An 18,071-nucleotide genomic window follows, 5' to 3' on the forward strand; every position below is an offset into this window, starting at 1 on the left:
ACATCCCCAGACGTTCTGATTTGTTTGCTGCCACGTAGGGTCAGGTATTGATATTTTTAGGTGTTTCCCAGTGAATATTGGTGTTGATATCCACTGGTAGAGTTGACTGAGGTTCCCTGATTCAGTTAAAGGGACCGAAGAGTAGATGATTAATTATTTAAACAAAGAGAGGTTTTAGGGATATTTGGAGATTTGTTTTTTTTTAAGTAGGCAGCCAAATGAAACATAATATTTTTGTTAGGACATCAACAAAGTGTTGACACCTTAATTTCTTAAAAGGAGGTAATAGAGCTTATTGCTGACTGTTAGGAATGTGGCCATTTTATGAAGAGCTCTGACCTTCCTGAGGTTCTTTTTTTTTTTTTAATTTTTTTTTAATTTTTTTTTTTTTTTTTTTTTTACATTTATTTATCTTTGGGAAACAGAGTGAGACAAAGCGTGAGCGGTGGAGGGGCAGAGAGAGAAGGAGACACAGAATCTGAAGCAGGCTTCAGGCTCTGAGCAAGCAGTCAGCACAGAGCCTGATGCGGGGCTGGAACCCACAAACTGTGAGATCATGACCTGAGCCGAAGTCGGAGGCTCAACCGACTGAGCCACCCAGGTGCCCCTGAGGTTCTTCTTTACATAAATCTTGGGAAAGGGTCTGGTTGAAGTGATGTGAGAAAAACTGAGGTGCATAAGGTTTGGTGGTCTTCAGCACATAAGCTTGAAGAATAATGTCTAATCTCAATTTAGAATATATATAAGAATATATAATCTTAATTGCCATAAGCTAGAGAAGCTGTTTAGGGTAGAGGGAGCCAGCTGTCCTGTGATAAGACTTAAAGCTAAATTAAATTGGGTCCTGTTAGGTGTTGAATTGCTCTCTGTACCCCATCTCCCCAAATTCATGTGTTGAAATGCTAACTCCTGATATCTCAGAATGCGACCTTATTTGGGAACAGGGATGTTACAGATGTAATTAGTTAAGAGGAAGTTACACTGGAGTAGAGCAGGCCCCTAATTCACTATGATCAGTGTCCTTACGAAAAGAGAGAATTTGGACACAGACACGTACAGGAGAGAACAGCATGTGAACATGAAGACAGTCATCTGTAAGCCAAGGAGACAGGCCTGTACAGATCCGTCCCTCACAGACCTCAGGAGGAATAAGCCTGCCAACACCTTGATTTCAGATTTCCAGCCTCCAGAGCTGTGAGACAACAGATTTCTGTCTGTGGTCCTATGGTACCACCAGGTCTGTGGTAATTCCACAGACCCTAGCAACCTAATACAAGTCCCAGTATTGTATTCATTTTTAAAATTTAAATCTAGGAAAATTCAACATTTGAAATTTTGCCACACCTTCATTTAAGAGGTTGGGAACCATTTCTCTATAAGGAATTTTCGAATGTGTAGTCATAAAATTTTTAGGTTCCTGGTAACTCAGACTTGAGTCAGTTGTTAGTCAAGCAGTGTAAAAGGCAGGAATTTATCATGAGCTCAGACCAGCAGCTAGTTTCTGGAGTGTGTATTACGTGGTAATCAAGGGGGAGATTCTCTCCAGTCACCTGAGAGGGAGTTCCTACTTGTATTTTGTGTATATAGATTCAGGCCTGTTACATGACATTTGGAGTTGGTCAGTTTGTTCTATATGAGTTAATAGCACCCAGGGGAAATAAGAGAAGAACACTTTGAATATACATCTCCATTTCAGGGGACTAGAAAAGAATTGCCCATGCTTTTCAACTACCTTAGAGGAAGACAGCGTAGCTAAATTGGGAGGGATCCTGGGAAGTACCTGGCTGTGGCCCACGACAAAGTCCATAATAGACTCAGATTGGAGAGGCCCTGCAAAAGATGATATTGAAAGTCATACGTTAAACACGGCACAGTTCCTTAACTTTAGGATCCATGCCTTAACAAAACAAAACCTGGAAGTGCCCTTAGAATCAGCTAGTGCTCCTCTTTCATTTAAAGTGAGGAAAATTTAAAAAGTCGGATGGAGAATGCCTGAGCTCTCATGGTTCATAGTCTTTCTTTTTCACATGTTGCTGCCTTCTAAATCACAGAACCATGTGTCCCTTTTCATTCTTAATTAAGCTTTTGCTTCAAAGGAAACTAATTTCCTTGCTTTACTGTTGCGCTTAACACTCACTACCCCAAATTTCAGAAGCCAAGTATTTTTTGAATAGGCAGTAAAACTTTGGTTTCATTTGGGTGAGGACTGCTCCTGTGAATTGCCTTGACATGTCTCTGTCTCTGACTTCGTGGGTGACCTTGGGTAAGTTTCTTAATCTGATTCTTCCTCTGCCAGTGGATGGAGGTGATAAGCCCTGTTCTTACCTGGTACAGAAAGCTGCTGCAGCATAAAATGAAATCATGTGAAAATTAAATCATTCATGGGCTCAGCCTCATTAGAAGACTAGGAGCTTAACTTGAGCTCTTAATAGAGAAGAGATGTTTCAATGAGCAAATGTTCATGCTAGGTTGAATGTGCAGCATTCACCTCTTAAAAAAGAGGAAGGGAAAGCCAAATGACTATGCTTTAGCCATTTTATATACTTTCTCTCATGTGTCTGGGTTTTATGGTGCAATGTCTGAGTCTCCTACTTGGTGTTTTAAAACTTACAGAGAGCCAGTTACTTCTAACTTCCTCTTTTTTGAAATAGGAAGAAACATTTTGAAATAAAATGATCCAAATATGTTTTAGGGTTATTAGCCATAAATTTCAGAGCACAGTTAATATGGTTAGCACCTGTGATGTCTTAATTCATCAGGTTAGCACCTTAATTCACAGGTTAGCACCTGTGATGTTTATGATAGAAGTTAAATTCTTACGATAGAAGCATTTAACCTCCATGGGCAGTGCTACAAACATGTTAATTTTAAAAGATTGAGGCTGGTAAGTTATAATGAAATCATAATTAATAATTTCAACACAGTAAATTTACTCAAGGAAAATTACAAAACACCTGACATTATTACATATTGGCAGGAACTTTTTCCTACATTTTTTAAAAATTAAAAAAAATTTTTTTTGAAATTTATTGTCAAATTGGTTTCCATACAACACCCAGTGCTCATCCCAAAAGGTGCCCTCCTCAATACCCTTCACCCACCCTCCCCTCCCTCCTGCCCCCCATCGACCCTCAGTTTCCTACATTTTAAAAGATAATACTTGGGGGCGCCTCAGTGACTCAGTTGGTTAAGCGTCCGACTTCAACTCAGGTCATGATCTCGTGGTTTGTGAGTTCCAGCTCCACATTGGGCTCTGCACACTGAGAGTGCAGAGCCTGTTTGAGATTCTGTCTCTGCCCTTCCCCTGCTCATGCTTGTGTGCGCACGCTCTCTCTCTCAAAATAAATAAACATTAAAAAACAGAAGAAGATAGTATTTTATGGGAATATGTTCAAGAAACAGGATATTTACATGGTCTTGAGCTGTCTTCCCATAAGATACTTACTAATTATGTAAGGAAAAATAGTAACTTTATAGTTAGTTACCTGGTAGATACCATCTTAACTAAGTGATCAAAGTTAGTATCACTAGTAATAGGACAAATATGTACATATTTTGGACCTCTTAATGAGGACACAGCATTACTTCTTTGGTGTTTTTGCCAAAAATGCAAGTTGATCTAATCATGAGAAAATACCATGCATATCCAAATTGGGATGGGGGAGACGTTTATAAAACAAATGGCCTGTACTCTTCAAAAGTGTCAAAATCATAAAAAAAGAAAGAAAAGCTGAAGAACTGATTCAGATTAAAGAAATTATTTGTATTAAAGGAGTTGCCATGGAGAAATACAATTATTTGCTGAATGAAATGTGTGATCCTAGATTGGATCCTGAACTAGAATTTTTTTCCCAATTTTTTTTAAGTTTACTTATTTATTTTGAGAGAGAGAGACAGAGCACATGAGTCGGGGAGGTGCAGAGAAGGAGAGAAAGATAATCCGAAGCAGGTTCTGCACTGCCAGTGTAGAGCCGGATGTGGGGCTTGAACTCACAAGCCATGAGATCATGACCTGAGCCGAAGTCAAGAGCTGTACGCTTAACTCAGCCACCCAGGTGCCCCTTTTTCGTGTGTGTGTATGTGTGTGTGTGTGTGTGTGTGTGTGTGTGTGTGTGTGTGTGTGTGTGTGTTTTAAAGACGTTAAGTGGGGGGCACCCGGGTAGCTCAGTTGATGAAGCATCCAACTCTTGATTTCGGCTCAGGTCTTGATCTCACAGTTTGTGAGATCGAGTCCCGTGTTGGGCTCTGTGCTGACAGTATGGAGACTGCTTCAGATTCTCTCTCTGTTCCTCCCTGGTCACATGCTTGTGTGTGTACACTCTAAATAAATAAATAAGTAAATAAATTTAAAAATAAATAACTAAAAGAATGTGAGACAATTGGGGAAATTTGAATAGGCTCTATAGATTAAATTTAGTACTATATTAGTGTTTTGATAATTGTACTCTGTATATAAGGTAATATTCATGTATCTGGAAATATACATGAATTATCTCGGGTTAAGGGAGGAGGTTCTACCACTCTTAAACCAGAAAAAATTGAAATAATAATACAGAAAGATCGTGATAGACATGATCTAAAATTACATGATGTATGACCAAATAGAAAATGAAAGTTAATTTCCCCATTTGAGTGAAAAGCTGTTGTTAAACACAGCATGTGTGCCAGTGACAGTGTAACATTTATTAAGTTTATGTGGGTTTTTTTTTCCTGTCAAACTTTTGTTGAGATTGTATTTAATTGTACATTTCATTGTTATGCCACTTTTTATGAATTAATGATACTAGGTTTTTTTATTTAATGTGGTTTAAAAGTATGTTGTAGGATTTTCCAATGAAAATTTGGTTAAGCCTCAAGATTGATAAGAAAAGTTTATCCTTAATAGATACACATTCTCTGCAGCCCAGAAAGATTGTCAAGATTTCAGTAACTGATGATATAAAAACTAAATTGATGTCCAGCAGAAAATATTTTTTGGTTGTATTTAACAAAAGCAAACACTTTGTTAATCCTCTTTTTTTCCCCTCACTCTTCCCAGCTTGGTGATCCAGCTATTTTTCCTGCTGTAATTGTGGAACATGTTCCTGGTGCTGATATTCTCAATAGTTATGCGGGTCTAGCCTGTGTGGAAGAGCCCAATGACATGATTACTGAGAGCTCCCTGGATGTTGCCGAGGAAGAAATCATAGATGAAGATGACGATGACATCACGCTCACAGGTGTGTCCCCAGCAGCACCGTACTTTAGCATAGTTTGGGGCAGTTTCTCAGTCCTGTGATTTTTGGGGCATAAGAGTCCCTAACTTGGTTTCAAGAGGCTAGAGCCCTGTAGGGAGAGGGAAATCATATTTTCTTTCTCATCTACCTGAGTTTCGTAGTGCTTTCTCACCTCCTCTTCCTTTTTTCCTAAATATATTGGGATGAATGTGGCAAAATAGAGGTATGTAAGGAGAACCAAGCCAACCTGATTTGTTAGGCATTCACTGAGCACTTAATATGCCATGCTCTATATTCTCAGTAACAATAGGAAGTTGTAGGGAAAAATATAGGAAGGTTCTTCTTTTACTGCTGTCACAGGAAGCAAAATAGGAGGCCATGAACCAAATGTAGGATAAGGTACTAGGGTTTAAAAAAGACTTCTCTTCTGGTTCAGTCAGAACTAGTAGCCTATTAGAAATGTGAAGAGTTCACTGTGAAGTGTGACCTGGTGGTAATGCTGTTTTCATCAGTTTTAGAAATTGGTGCATGCATTTGTATTTGTATACATTTACATTCATCTGTCTTGGCCAGAGGTAGGTGTTGGAGATGTTTGAGAAAATTAATTATTTGGAAGCAAAGGCTATTTGAATATTTATTCTTAAATTTGAAAATAATAGGATATTAGCATTAGTCACAATGTCATTAACTAAACTTACACTTTATTGCATGCCAACCATTTCAAACTAATGTTCTTTTTCGTTTCAAGATCCTGTCTAGAATCTTACTTTGCATTTAGTTATTTCTTCTTGGTCTCTTCCAGTCTATAACAGTTCCTCTGTCTTTCTTTGTCTCTCAGTAACCTTGAGACTTTTGAAGAGTACTGATCAGGCATGGTAGTATGTCCTTCAATTTTATTTGTGTAATATTTTCTCATGACTGGAATGAGATAATGTAATTTGGACAAAGAATACCACCAAAATAGCATTGTCTCCTCAGTGCATCATATTAACATAGTAGATTTTATTTTATTTTTTTAACATAGTAAATTTTAAAAAGTTCATTATCTCATGTCTCACAACAGAAAAAGAAAACTGAAATTAGGTATAATGAAATGATTAGCCTAAGATTATACACCAAGTGACTGAGTCCCCACTGATAACATTGACAAACAACTCTTAATTTTTATATTGTCCTTTTTGTATATGTTTTTTATAAAGCATGTTCTCCAGTATTCACATTTTTTGTTCAGAGGAACCCAATGAAAGTTTTTTGATAAATCTTTCCTTATCAATTGGGGAATTAAATTATGTTAGAGGTTTTTATTCATTACTGACTGAGTTGTGTGTTTTGTATAACAGAATGACTATTGCTATACCTATATCTGTTGTGTAGCTAGTGGGTTTTTCTAGTATATTCAGTTGTAATTTCTTGATGCCTTAGTGAAAAGCTACAGCTGTCTCTGTAGGTTGGGAATAAGGGTCTCCCCTGAAAGAGTATTTATTCCTGGTTTTAGTCATCAAGGAAAACATTGGTCCTTGGAGAAGAAATTCCGACTAGGAAAGCAGCTCTTGGATCTTTAAGAGAAAGAATTACTTCTTTCTTTCCATCTTGGGCTTAGACTTGAAGGTAGCCAATAACAAGATACAAACAGGATCCATGCTTCCTAGAGAATAGAACTGATATTGAACGGGTCCAGAAAATAAGCCATGTTTTAAAAACCACATTTGCTGTTTGCATATTTCTTCTCCCTTTTCAATCTCCCAACCTGAGCTTTTATTTAACTCTTCCATCCTTATTTGAGCAATGTCATAAGAAAGCAAAGAACCCTGTAGCCCTCCTAAGTTCAAAGTGAGGGAGGGAAGAATGTTGTGCTTTGCAGAAACTACGGGAAAAGAAAGAGATGGAGAAAGAAGAGTTTATAAACTGTCCATGTGAGTCCCAGGTAGCACTTCAGATGATACTAAGGAATTATTGTTAATATTTTTAGGTATGCCAGTAACATACCATACACATGCTGAAATTTTTAGAGATAAAATATGGTTCTTGGATTCCTTTAAAGTAATCCTGGGGGTGTGGGTGTGATGTGTGTGAGGGGGCCTTGGAGGCAAGTGATTGGAGTATGGGTGAAAGAAGATTGACCATGTGTTGATAGTGGTTAATGCTGAAAATGGATATGTGAGAATGCATTATACTGTGTTCCATAATTTTGATTTTGTTTGAAATTTTCAATAATAAAAAGGTTGAACTATTTTTATGCATTTGAGGCTTATATTAGACTGCAGGTATCATCTGTGTGCCCTGATTGCAGATTTTCATGTTAACCAAAATACTTTCAATTTTATCATTGGTTGATCTCCTATCAAATTTGATATATATCTGAACCTATAAAAGAAATGTATAATGGTAAACTACCACTTTGATGTGCTCATATGTTGGAGTTCCACCTAAAGTTTCATTTAGAAAAAGGTTATGGTGTGGGGTGCCTGGGTGGCTCAGTTGGTTAAGCATCTGACTTCAGCTCAGGTCATGATCTTGCAGTCCGTGAGTTCGAGCCCCATGTTGGGCTCTGTGCTGACAGTTCAGACCTGGAGCCTGCTTCAGATTCTATGTCTCCCTCTCTCTCTGCCCCTCCCCTGTTCATGCTCTTGTCTCTCTTTCTCTCTCTCAAAAATGAATATATGTTAAAAAAAAAAAAAAAGGTTATGGTGTTAAAGTTTTTTTTTTTTAATTTTTTTTTTTTAACATTTATTTATTACTGAGAGAGACACAGCGTGTGAGCAGAGGAGGGGTAGAGAGAGGGGAAGACAGAGTCTGAAGCAGGCTCCAGGCTCTGAGCTGTCAGCACAGAGCCCGATGCAAGGCTCAAACTCACCAACTGTGAGATCATGACCTGAGTCAAAGTCAGTTGCCTAACCAACTGAGCCACCCAGATGCCCCATGGTGTTAAGGTTTTTTGAAAGTCATTTGACCATTAGTTCTTACGTATGTGGAGATTCTTCTTCCATTGCCAGCCTTTGAAGTTCTAAAAGTAAAATTACTAGTGGAGATGGTACAAATTATATTTTTTTCAAATAAAAGGTAACCAGTGATGACTATATCTATTAATAAATCTTCTCTTATTAAATAATACCGTTAAGTGTCTCTTCTTTCATATGGATTCTTTTCTGTTTTTACAAGGTCAAACAATTTTTAGTAATTTCTAGTAAGTTCAAATGTATTTAATAAATTATTCCCTAAATTATCATAGTATCCATGCCTTCTGTCTTTGGTATAGATTTTAGCTAGTTGCTAGATCACAGCTAATCTGTTATGAAGAAGGTTTAAAATGCGTGCATTACGTGGATGGAACTGGAGAGTGTAATGCTAAGTGAAATAAGCCATAGAGAGAAAGACAGATACCATATGGTTTCACTCTTATGTGGATCCTGAGAAACTTAACAGGAACCCATGGGGGAGGGGAAGGAAAAAAAAAAAAAAAAGAGGTTAGAGTGGGAGAGAGCCAAAGCATAAGAGACTGTTAAAAACTGAGAACAAACTGAGGGTTGATGGGGGGTGGGAGGGAGGGGAGGGTGGGTGATGGGTATTGAGGAGGACACCTTTTGGGATGAGCACTGGGTGTTGTATGGAAACCAATTTGTCAATAAATTTCATATATAAAAAAATAAATAAATAAAGTCCTAGATCACTCCAAAAAAAATAATAAAATAAAATAAAATGCATGCATTAATAGCTTAGCAGGTTTTATTATTGCCAGAAGAAATGTTTGTTATCCATTTAATGAAGGGCTAACATTTTAAAAATATTTTTAAAAGCTGGATGCACTTTTTTGGTTTTCTGTCCTGTTTCATGTAGGACGTACCCGTTTATTTTGCTTTTCTCAATCTAAGCACTGAAGCTGAATGGAATAAACAAAGTTTATTAAATTAACATTGATACTAAACATATTTAGCTTGACTCACATTTTTGAAATACAAAAGGTGATGTGATTTCTGTATGTAACGGTGGGATGATTTCTACTGTATAGTAAGTTAAAAAAGCAATGGTCAGGTAGCATAAATAGTATACTACTTTTTATTTAAGGGAGAACAAAGAATATAAATGGTATGTGTCTTTGCTTATATTTAAAAAATTGATAACCCCCTGGGGCGCCTGGGTGGCTCTGTTGGTTAAGCATCTGATTTCAGCTCAGGTTGTGATCTCGTGGTTCGTGAGTTCAAACCCCACATTGGGCTTTCTGCTGTCATCACAGAGCCCGCTTCAGATCCTCTGTTCCCTTCTCTCTCTGCATCCTCCCTACTTGTACTCTCTCTCACAAAATAAATAAATAAAACTTAAAAAAAAAAAGATAAGTCACAAAACCAATAGGAATGGTTTCTTTCAGGGAAAAGGAAGGGACAGGGATGAAAGATAGATTCTTTAAACATACTTTGTTTTGTCATTTTTACTTTGGAACCATGTCAATGTTCACATAATTATAAAACAACACTAAGTCCAAAAGAGGAAAAATTAGCAGTATCTAAAAATTGAAGCACACTAAAACAGATGAACCTCATTAAGCTATTGAGATGTGATTTTTAAGGTCGTGCATTTCCTAATGAGATGTAGCCTAAAAAGCAAAAATAAAAATAAAGCTGCTTAGGAATCTTAAATTGTTTTCAATAATATTTTTATTGTTATTTAAAAGCTTGTGTGAGTGTGTGTGTGCGAGAGATGTTAGGGTCAAATCAAATAAATAATGAAGTTAATGTCATAAGAAGCCAAGATTTAGAGAGTAAATAAGATATACAAATGTTAAATTGCAAAGTTAAATAAAAATTCTATAATCCTATAAATTCTATATAAACACACAGTATAAATACGTAATTCCAAAACTAAATTCTATAATGCTACATTTGAATTGAAAATATTAGTATGAACTCAGGATCGATTTTCTTCTCTAAAAAAACAAAGACAAATATTTTTTAGCCAAACATAGGACAGCTTGAGTATTAATAAGGACAATAACCAGTAGTTGAAACATATCTAATATGTTTAAATCCATGATCTCATAATGCTACACACACAAAAAAATGGTTACCAATCAGCCTTCGGAACTGATTACCAGTTTAAAGCAAATGTAGAAAAAACATGTTAAACTATACAATAGGAGTAGAATTAGCAAAATCTAGACGGGGAAACTCTGCAGGACAAGCAGTCTACTTTCTTGGTTTAATTGCAAGGAAAAAAGAGAGATGGAAGGTGACATAGTAATGAAAAGAAACTTCAGAAACTTATCAGTCAGTTGCACTGTGAGGACCTTATTTGGATCCTGATTCAAACAACAACTATCAACCCTCCTCCCACCATCCGCCACATATGATATTTCAGACAGTTGGACATTTGTATGCTATTTGATATTAAGGAAATACAGATTTTTAAAAAGTGTTTGATAATGGTATTTTTACGTTTTCAAAACAGAACCCTTATCTTTTAGATATTATAAAATATTTACTACCGGAATATTAGGATGTTTAGAATTTACATCAAAATAATAAGGAAGAGGAGAGCATGGAGATACAGATAAAACAAGATTGGCCATGAGTCGATAATTGTTAAAGCTGGGTGATGAAGACACAGAAGTTCGTTGTATTATTCTGTTTATGTCCGAATGTTTAAAATTCTTCAGAATAATTTTAAATCCTTCAAAATGTATATGTTTTAAGTTTCTCAAATTAGTGTATAAATTATGGTCTCTGAATAAATTTTTCACTAACAATACCAGGATAGCCAGGAGAAACTACTGGTTCTGGGTTTGGGATGGGAAATGTACAAGAATAGCCTGTAATATATCTTTTCCCAGAAGGCACAAAACTATTACTTGGGTCTTTTCTGAAAGACCCAGGCCCCAGCTTTAGTTCCCAGTGGCTGAAGATGGGACGTTTAGAGGTTGATTAAGAATTAAGGGGCACCTGGGTGGCTCACTCAGTTAAGGGTCTGACTTCTCAGGTCACTGTCTCACAGTTCGTGAGTTCAAGCCTTGCGTCAGGCTCTGTGCTGACAGCTCAGAGCCTGGAGCCTGCTTCGGATTCTGTGTCTCCCTTTCTCTGACCTTACCCGCACCCCCCCCCCCTCAAAAATAAGCATTTAAAAAATTAAAAAAAAAAAAGAATTACAGCTGCAGGGGCACATGGGTGTCTCAGTTGACTAAACATTCAACTCTTGGTTTTGGCTCAGGTCGTGATCTCACGGTTCACGAGTTTGAGTCCTGCATCAGGCTCTGTGCTGACAGTGCAGAGCCTGCTTGGGATTCTTTCTCTACCCCCTCTCTGCCTCTACACTCCTTCTTCCCTCTCTCAAAATAAATAAGTAAACTTTTTAAAAAATTACAACTGCAAAGGATTGAAGAATATAATATGTTAAAACCTTTATATTTTCAGTGATGCTAAAAAGTAACTGAATGGCCACTTCTTTAAATGGCCCCTTCTATCTTCTATAAAGATGCTAGAAAGCCCATTTATTATTCTGAAAATCAGTAAATAATGTAAAAAATATCAAGTATTTAATTTACCTTTATTGTATGAACTGTGGTTCAAGATAACTAGTTGATGAAGGAAAGTTGTTCTTTATAGAGAATTCTAGCTAACAAATACTGGAGGAATCGTAGGATTAGAATTATCACCATTTTGGAATCCCTTGTGAACAATGGATTTAGGCAGATATCACCAATAACTGCTAAAGTCAGTTATTTAAGGCTGATGGAGAATTTTATAATGGAAAGATCAGGCTGATAACACCTGAACCTGGTTCTCAGTCTTAACAGTACTGAATGAAAACTACCAGATTTTATAGCACTGCTTCAGGAGGCACATAGAATCAGTTTTGCAAAAAAAAAAAAAAAAAAAAAAATTGAATCAAGCTTCTAGATATAGCTACCAGTTTACAGGAAATACATGGGCCAGGGAGGAACATACTGAGTGGCACCACAGGGGTGTGTGCAAAATCATAAACCTGGGAAACTACAGACAGATAACTCTGTTTCTTCAAAGATATATGGCAAAAAGGAAAAATAAAAAGGGAGGAGGTACGTATCACCAAATGTAATGCATGAGCTTTGTTTGGATCCTGATTTGAATAAATTTTTTTAGAAAACTGAGGCATTAAAGAAATTTCAGTATTAACTGGATAACTGATTTAAAATACAATTTTTAGGGGCGCCTGGGTGGCTCAGTCGGTTAAGCGGCCGACTTCGGCTCAGGTCATGATCTCGCGGTCCGTGAGTTCAAGCCCCGCGTCGGGCTCTGTGCTGACAGCTCAGAGCCTGGAGCCTGTTTCAGATTCTGTGTCTCCCTCTCTCTGACCCTCCCGCGTTCATGCTGTGTCTCTCTCTGTCTCAAAAATAAATAAACGTTAAAAAAAAAATTAAAAATAAAATAAAATACAATTTTTAAAAGGTATGATCATGGTATTGTCTTTTAGAGATATATACTGTCATATTTACGATTGAACGATAGGCCGGGCTTCACTTTAAAATAATAGAGTGTGAAGGGCGCCTGGGTGCCTCAGTGGTTGAGCATCTGACTTAAGCTCAGGTCATGAACACATGGTTCATGAGTTTGAGCCCCACATCAGGCTTGCTACTGTCAGCACAGAGCCTGCTTTGGATCCTCTGTGCCTTGCTCTCTCTGCCCCTCCCCTGCTCACACTCTCTCTCTCAAAAATAAACATTAAAGAATAAAATAATAAAATAATCCAGTGTGAGGGGTGTCTGGCTGGCTCAGTTGGTAGAGCATGCAACTATCAATCTCAGGGTTGTGAATTCAAGCCCCACGTTGGGCATGGAGCCTACTTTAAAAGAATACAATAAAATAGGGGTGCCTGGGTGGCTCAGTCAGTTAAGCATCTGACTTCAGCTCAGGTCACGGTCTCGCGGTTTGTGAGTTCGAGCCCCGCGTCAGACTCTGCTGTCAGTTCAGAGCCTGGAGCTTGATTTGGATTCTGTGTCCCCCATCCTCTCTTTGCCCCTTCCCCACTCATGCTCTCTGTCTCTCAAGAAATGAATAAACATTAAAAAAATTTTAAGAATAAAATAAAATAATCCAGTGTGTGTGTTTTAGGCTGGGGGGTATGGGTGAAGGAAGATTGGCTATTAAGTATTGAAGCTGGGCTCTTGATACATGGGTTCATTATATGACTTTCTCTATTTTGTATATGTTTTAATTTTTTTTATTAGAAAAAGCTTAACAAAGGGTTTGAAATTCTTCTTGTTTTTTTCTTAATAGGCAATTAAATTATTATACAAACTAATTATATCATTTTCATCTACCTAGAAAACTTGTTTTATACTTGTTTGTGTAATTAAATATCTAGTTATATAAATATTTGGAAGATGGTAATTAATTATGGAGTTATTTGTGCCTTATTTGCTGGATTTTTTAAAAATTTACTTTCAGTAGTTCATTTTCCTCAATTCATAGAATTTCAAAGCCTTGACAAAGGGAGTAATATGCTTTTTCTTTTCTTTTTTCTTTTAAATTTCTTTATTTTGAGACAGAGAGAGTGCAACCAAGCAAGGGAGGCACGGAGAAAGAGGGGGACAGAATCCCAAGTAGGCTTTGGGCTGTCAGCATAGCGCCCTGAATGGGGGGGAGGGGTAAAGGGAGGGAGGGCTTGAACTCACTAACTGTTGAGATCATAACCTGAGCTGAAATCAAGAGTCGGACCCAGGCACCCATAATATGCTTTTTATTAAGCTTTAAATTTACAAGATTTTTTTTTTTTAATTTTTTTTTTCAACGTTTATTTATTTTTGGGACAGAGAGAGACAGAGCATGAACGGGGGAGGGGCAGAGAGAGAGGGAGACACAGAATCAGAAACAGGCTCCAGGCTCTGAGCCATCAGCCTAGAGCCCGACGCGGGGCTCGAACTCCCGTACCGCGAGATCGTGACCTGGCTGAAGTCGGACGCTTAACCGACTGCACCACCCAGGCGCCCCTACAAGATTTTAAATAGAAGGCTTACGTTTTTATATTTATTATTATTTTTTAAAGTAATCTGTGTACCTAACATGGGGCTCAACCTCACAACCCTGAGATGAAGAGTCATGTGTTCTACTGACTGAGCCATCCAGGTGCCCTCAGAAGGCTTGAGGTGTTTTGTTTTGTTTTGTTTTGTTTTGTTTTGTTTTGTTTTGTTTTGTTTTGTTTTTAGAGAGAGAGCTTTTCACACATGCATGACAGTACTTGGGGGGAGCACACGGGAGAGGGGCAGAGGGAGAGAGAGAGAGCAAATCCTAAGCAGGCTCCACACCTCAGCACAAAGCCTCATGCTGGGCTTGATCTGTGGCCCACATCCCTGGGGCCAAAACCGAGAGTCAGGCGCTCAACCTACTGAGTTCCCCAGGTGCCCTGACACTTAAGTTTTTAATAAGAGGTGTTACAGTGCTCTGCTTTTAATCACTTTGCTAGAGTTTGTGAGGTATTTATCTTTTCTGATTTTAACTACTACGGAGGAATTGGACTTTTAAGCATTTCTATTTATAGAATATGGCAGTAAAATTTAATTGATTTATTTTTCATTACAATCAGGGGAAATAGTCTCCTAATGAAGACTATAGTCTCTATCTATCATTAGTCTCCTAATGAAGTTTTGTGCATCTTGACATGAAAGTAAAAAGGACATATACTTTTAGAATTAAAAAACTAGCCAACAATCTATTCAGATTCTCTTGGATCCTTTTTGTAGTAATTCAGAAATGTGACCACTTGGGAAATTTAAAGCCTTTGAAAACAGCTTTTTAAAGCTATTTTAAAATCCTGCCTCTTTTTATTTTGGGTATCTTCTTGTTCCTTGACTTCCATGTGACCTATAGATATTTGGTTTTAAGGATACTAGCTGAAATTTGGAATTCTGCAGATACATCTTCCATATTTTCTCTTCTGGCTTGGCAGATTGTGGGGACTCCCAGTGTTAACCATTATCTTATGAGACAAAATATTCTTTGTTAGGAGTTTCTTCCTATATTGAGAGGAGCTGACTAGTTTATGACCCTGAACTTCTTTGTTTTGTATTCATCTTTCAGGAATTGTCCCAGCTCTTTGCTTCTTGAAGCAGTTTTTCCCTTCCATTCCCATTCCTCCTTGGGAAGGCAGTCAACCAAATTAATGTATAAAAGCAAGTTAACTAATCTGCTGTTGTTATAACAGTGTTTAGCAGTTGCACATTTTCTTTTATAATGGCATTAACTAGTTCTCTCATTTTCTTTGAATGTGTAATACTTATTCTAATGCCCTTGCTTCTACTTTATTCTTGCTTTAATTTGTCTCTTTTCCTCTCACAATATTTAAATCCTGTCTTAAATGACTCAGCTTAGGGCCATCTCTTCAGAAAACTTTCCTAACTTACAAGGATATATGTTGCCTATAAGTGTATATGCCTCTAGTCAGTCTATTCTGTACCACAAAATTAATCAGTTTGTTATTTTCTTAGATAGTACCTGAGTACCGTTACCAGTAGACAAGGAAAAAGGTCATGTCTGATACTATTGCATCTTCCACATTTCCAAGTACAGTTGTTCAAGAGAGATAGGCATTCGATATTGCCAATTAGGCACTTGGAGTCAGTTAAGAATTTTGTAGGTTCTTGAAGATCTTTGATCTAAAGATACAATGAACTGGTTCAGAAATATTTAGGATAATAAGTGATATAATATTCTAATGCAAAGTTAAGCTAAATTTCAAAGACGTATCAGTTTCTTAAAAATCTGTTTATAGCATTAATAAAAAAGAAGATGATTTTGTTGCTTCTCTGAATTGAATAGGAATAGAGTAGTACAGTGTGTAAGTTATCACTTTCATTCATTTGAGAACAAAGAACTTTTACTTCAAGTACTGTGTTTAGATTTACTGTTTAATATTTACTGTTTAATCTTGTGTAAAATTAAAGGGCTTTTATTAATCAAGTTACATACTCTCAATCCAACCCTGAATCTGAAAGTCATGATTATATATTCACACATACATACATACACATACAAACTTAAAAGTGATGTGTGATTTTTCCCACAGATATTGAGGGGGGAATATAACAAGGAGGAGGTATAAGAGATGTTGGATGATGAATATCACATTCAAGAATCTTGAATTTATCCATGAAAAGAAGGCATTTATAGCTCTTTATGTATTTTCTTGGTGCTAATGCTACAGCTAAGTGACTAAAAGCCATCCAGGAATTCACTGTGAAACTATTTTGGACTTCTTTCTGGGATTCAGAGATGTGTCAAGTATCTAGCATGTCCCTGGATTAAATTTTCATTTACATATTAATGTTTTTTAAGAACATTCAAATACTTGGTCTAGGTCAAATCCACAGTCGGGGAATTAGTGTTCTACAGTACACACTAGAGGAGAATGGTGCCAGAATACTAATTATCAAAGGGTGGTTAGATCCTAATAATGTGACTATGACTAAAACTTTTTAGAGATGGTAGCAATTCAGTCATAGAAGAATGGGAAAAGAGTTGGAGATTAACAGACCCATGTTCATTCCTGTTAGTTAACTAAGAGTATTGAAGTCAGTGGTAGAGCTGAAAGGGACCTAAGAATACCAACTCAGTCATGTTCTAATATGAAATCTGTGGGCACAAAATGACTTGCCCAGTGACATACTAGTTTAGTGGCACATCTGAGATTTCTGGCTATTATTCCTGGACCCTTTCTACTGAAGTCCGTGCCTATCTTACTTATTCTTGAAATAAGAATTATCACAGAAACAACTAGTGCTTTCCCTCCAGAATGTGAGCTGTATTTTGCTTATTCTTTACCTCTCAGCATCTTGCAAAAGGTTTTTGTTTGGTAATAAAAACCCCATATCTTGTATAGTTTTTTTATTTCTATTTTATAGTTTTTTAATTTTTATTTTTTTCAAATAATCTCTGAGCCCAACATGGGGCCTTGAACTCATGACCCCGAGATCAAGAGTCTAATGATCTACCAACTGAACCAACCAGGCACCCCTTGTGTGATTTTTTTTTTTAAAGAAAAAGAAGTAGAGAAATACTTAAGAGTCATATTCAGTACAGATTTTATTTGTTGATACAAAGTGTATACATAAGCTGAAGTATTAAGTGATGTATCCAGGTTCAAGACATCTTTGTGTTTTAGAGCAATAGATGTCTTATAGCTAACTTGTGTTTTCTTTAAATGTCTTGTAGTTGAAGCCTCCTGTCATAATGGGGATGAGACGATTGAAACAATCGAGGCTGCTGAGGCGCTCCTCAATATGGATTCTCCTGGCCCTATGTTGGATGAAAAACGAATAAGTGAGTGTTCATGTGTTTGGTTTGTTCATGTGAATATACTTTGAAAACTTGTTCTTGCCATTGCTTGTTATTAGAGATGGTAAATACCAAGAGACCAGAGATTAGGTTTTTATATTTTTTGTGTCCCAAGCACATTTTAGGGTACAGTATTAGTTGAGACACCTTCACTAAAGTATTCAGGTAAACAAGACTTTAAAAAAAAAAATTGGAGAGTGAGATCTTCAGGAATAAAAAAGTATTTAGTCGTCAGCAGATTTTGCAGAATTTATTCTCTTAACCTCATTGGTAGAAGTGTTAGGGTATTTATGGCCCAGACTATTATAATTTAATGATCTCTATAGGTATTCGCTAGTGAATAGGCAAAAATTCATTGAAAAATTTTCTAACACCTCATGGCAGAAAATTCACTGCCACATTATTGATCTGCTTTTAAACGTTTTTTAAAATTGTATTTATTTATTTTGAGAGAGAGAGTGTGTGTGCACATGTGAGCAGGGGAGGGGCAGAGAGAGAGGGGAAAAAGAGAATCCCAAGCAGACCCCACTCTGTCAGCTCAGAGCCTGACACGGGGCTTGAT

At 37.0% G+C, this 18,071-nt stretch overlaps 1 protein-coding gene across 5 annotated transcripts in view; it reads left to right on the forward strand.

Annotated features, from left to right (window-relative positions):
- The window catches only part of ELF1 (E74 like ETS transcription factor 1), a 110,755-nt gene that overhangs the window by 74,064 nt on the left and 18,620 nt on the right, over positions 1–18,071 (forward strand). For all 5 annotated transcript variants that reach the window (XM_030311797.1, XM_030311795.2, XM_030311806.2 and 2 more), the window contains exons 3-4: positions 5,039–5,219; positions 17,387–17,494. In XM_030311797.1, the coding sequence (XP_030167657.1) occupies positions 5,039–5,219; positions 17,387–17,494 (289 nt within the window). The remainder of the gene's footprint in view (positions 1–5,038; positions 5,220–17,386; positions 17,495–18,071) is intronic.

Source organism: Lynx canadensis, chromosome A1, assembly GCF_007474595.2.
Source record: "Lynx canadensis isolate LIC74 chromosome A1, mLynCan4.pri.v2, whole genome shotgun sequence".
NCBI classification, from domain to species: domain Eukaryota; kingdom Metazoa; phylum Chordata; class Mammalia; order Carnivora; family Felidae; genus Lynx; species Lynx canadensis.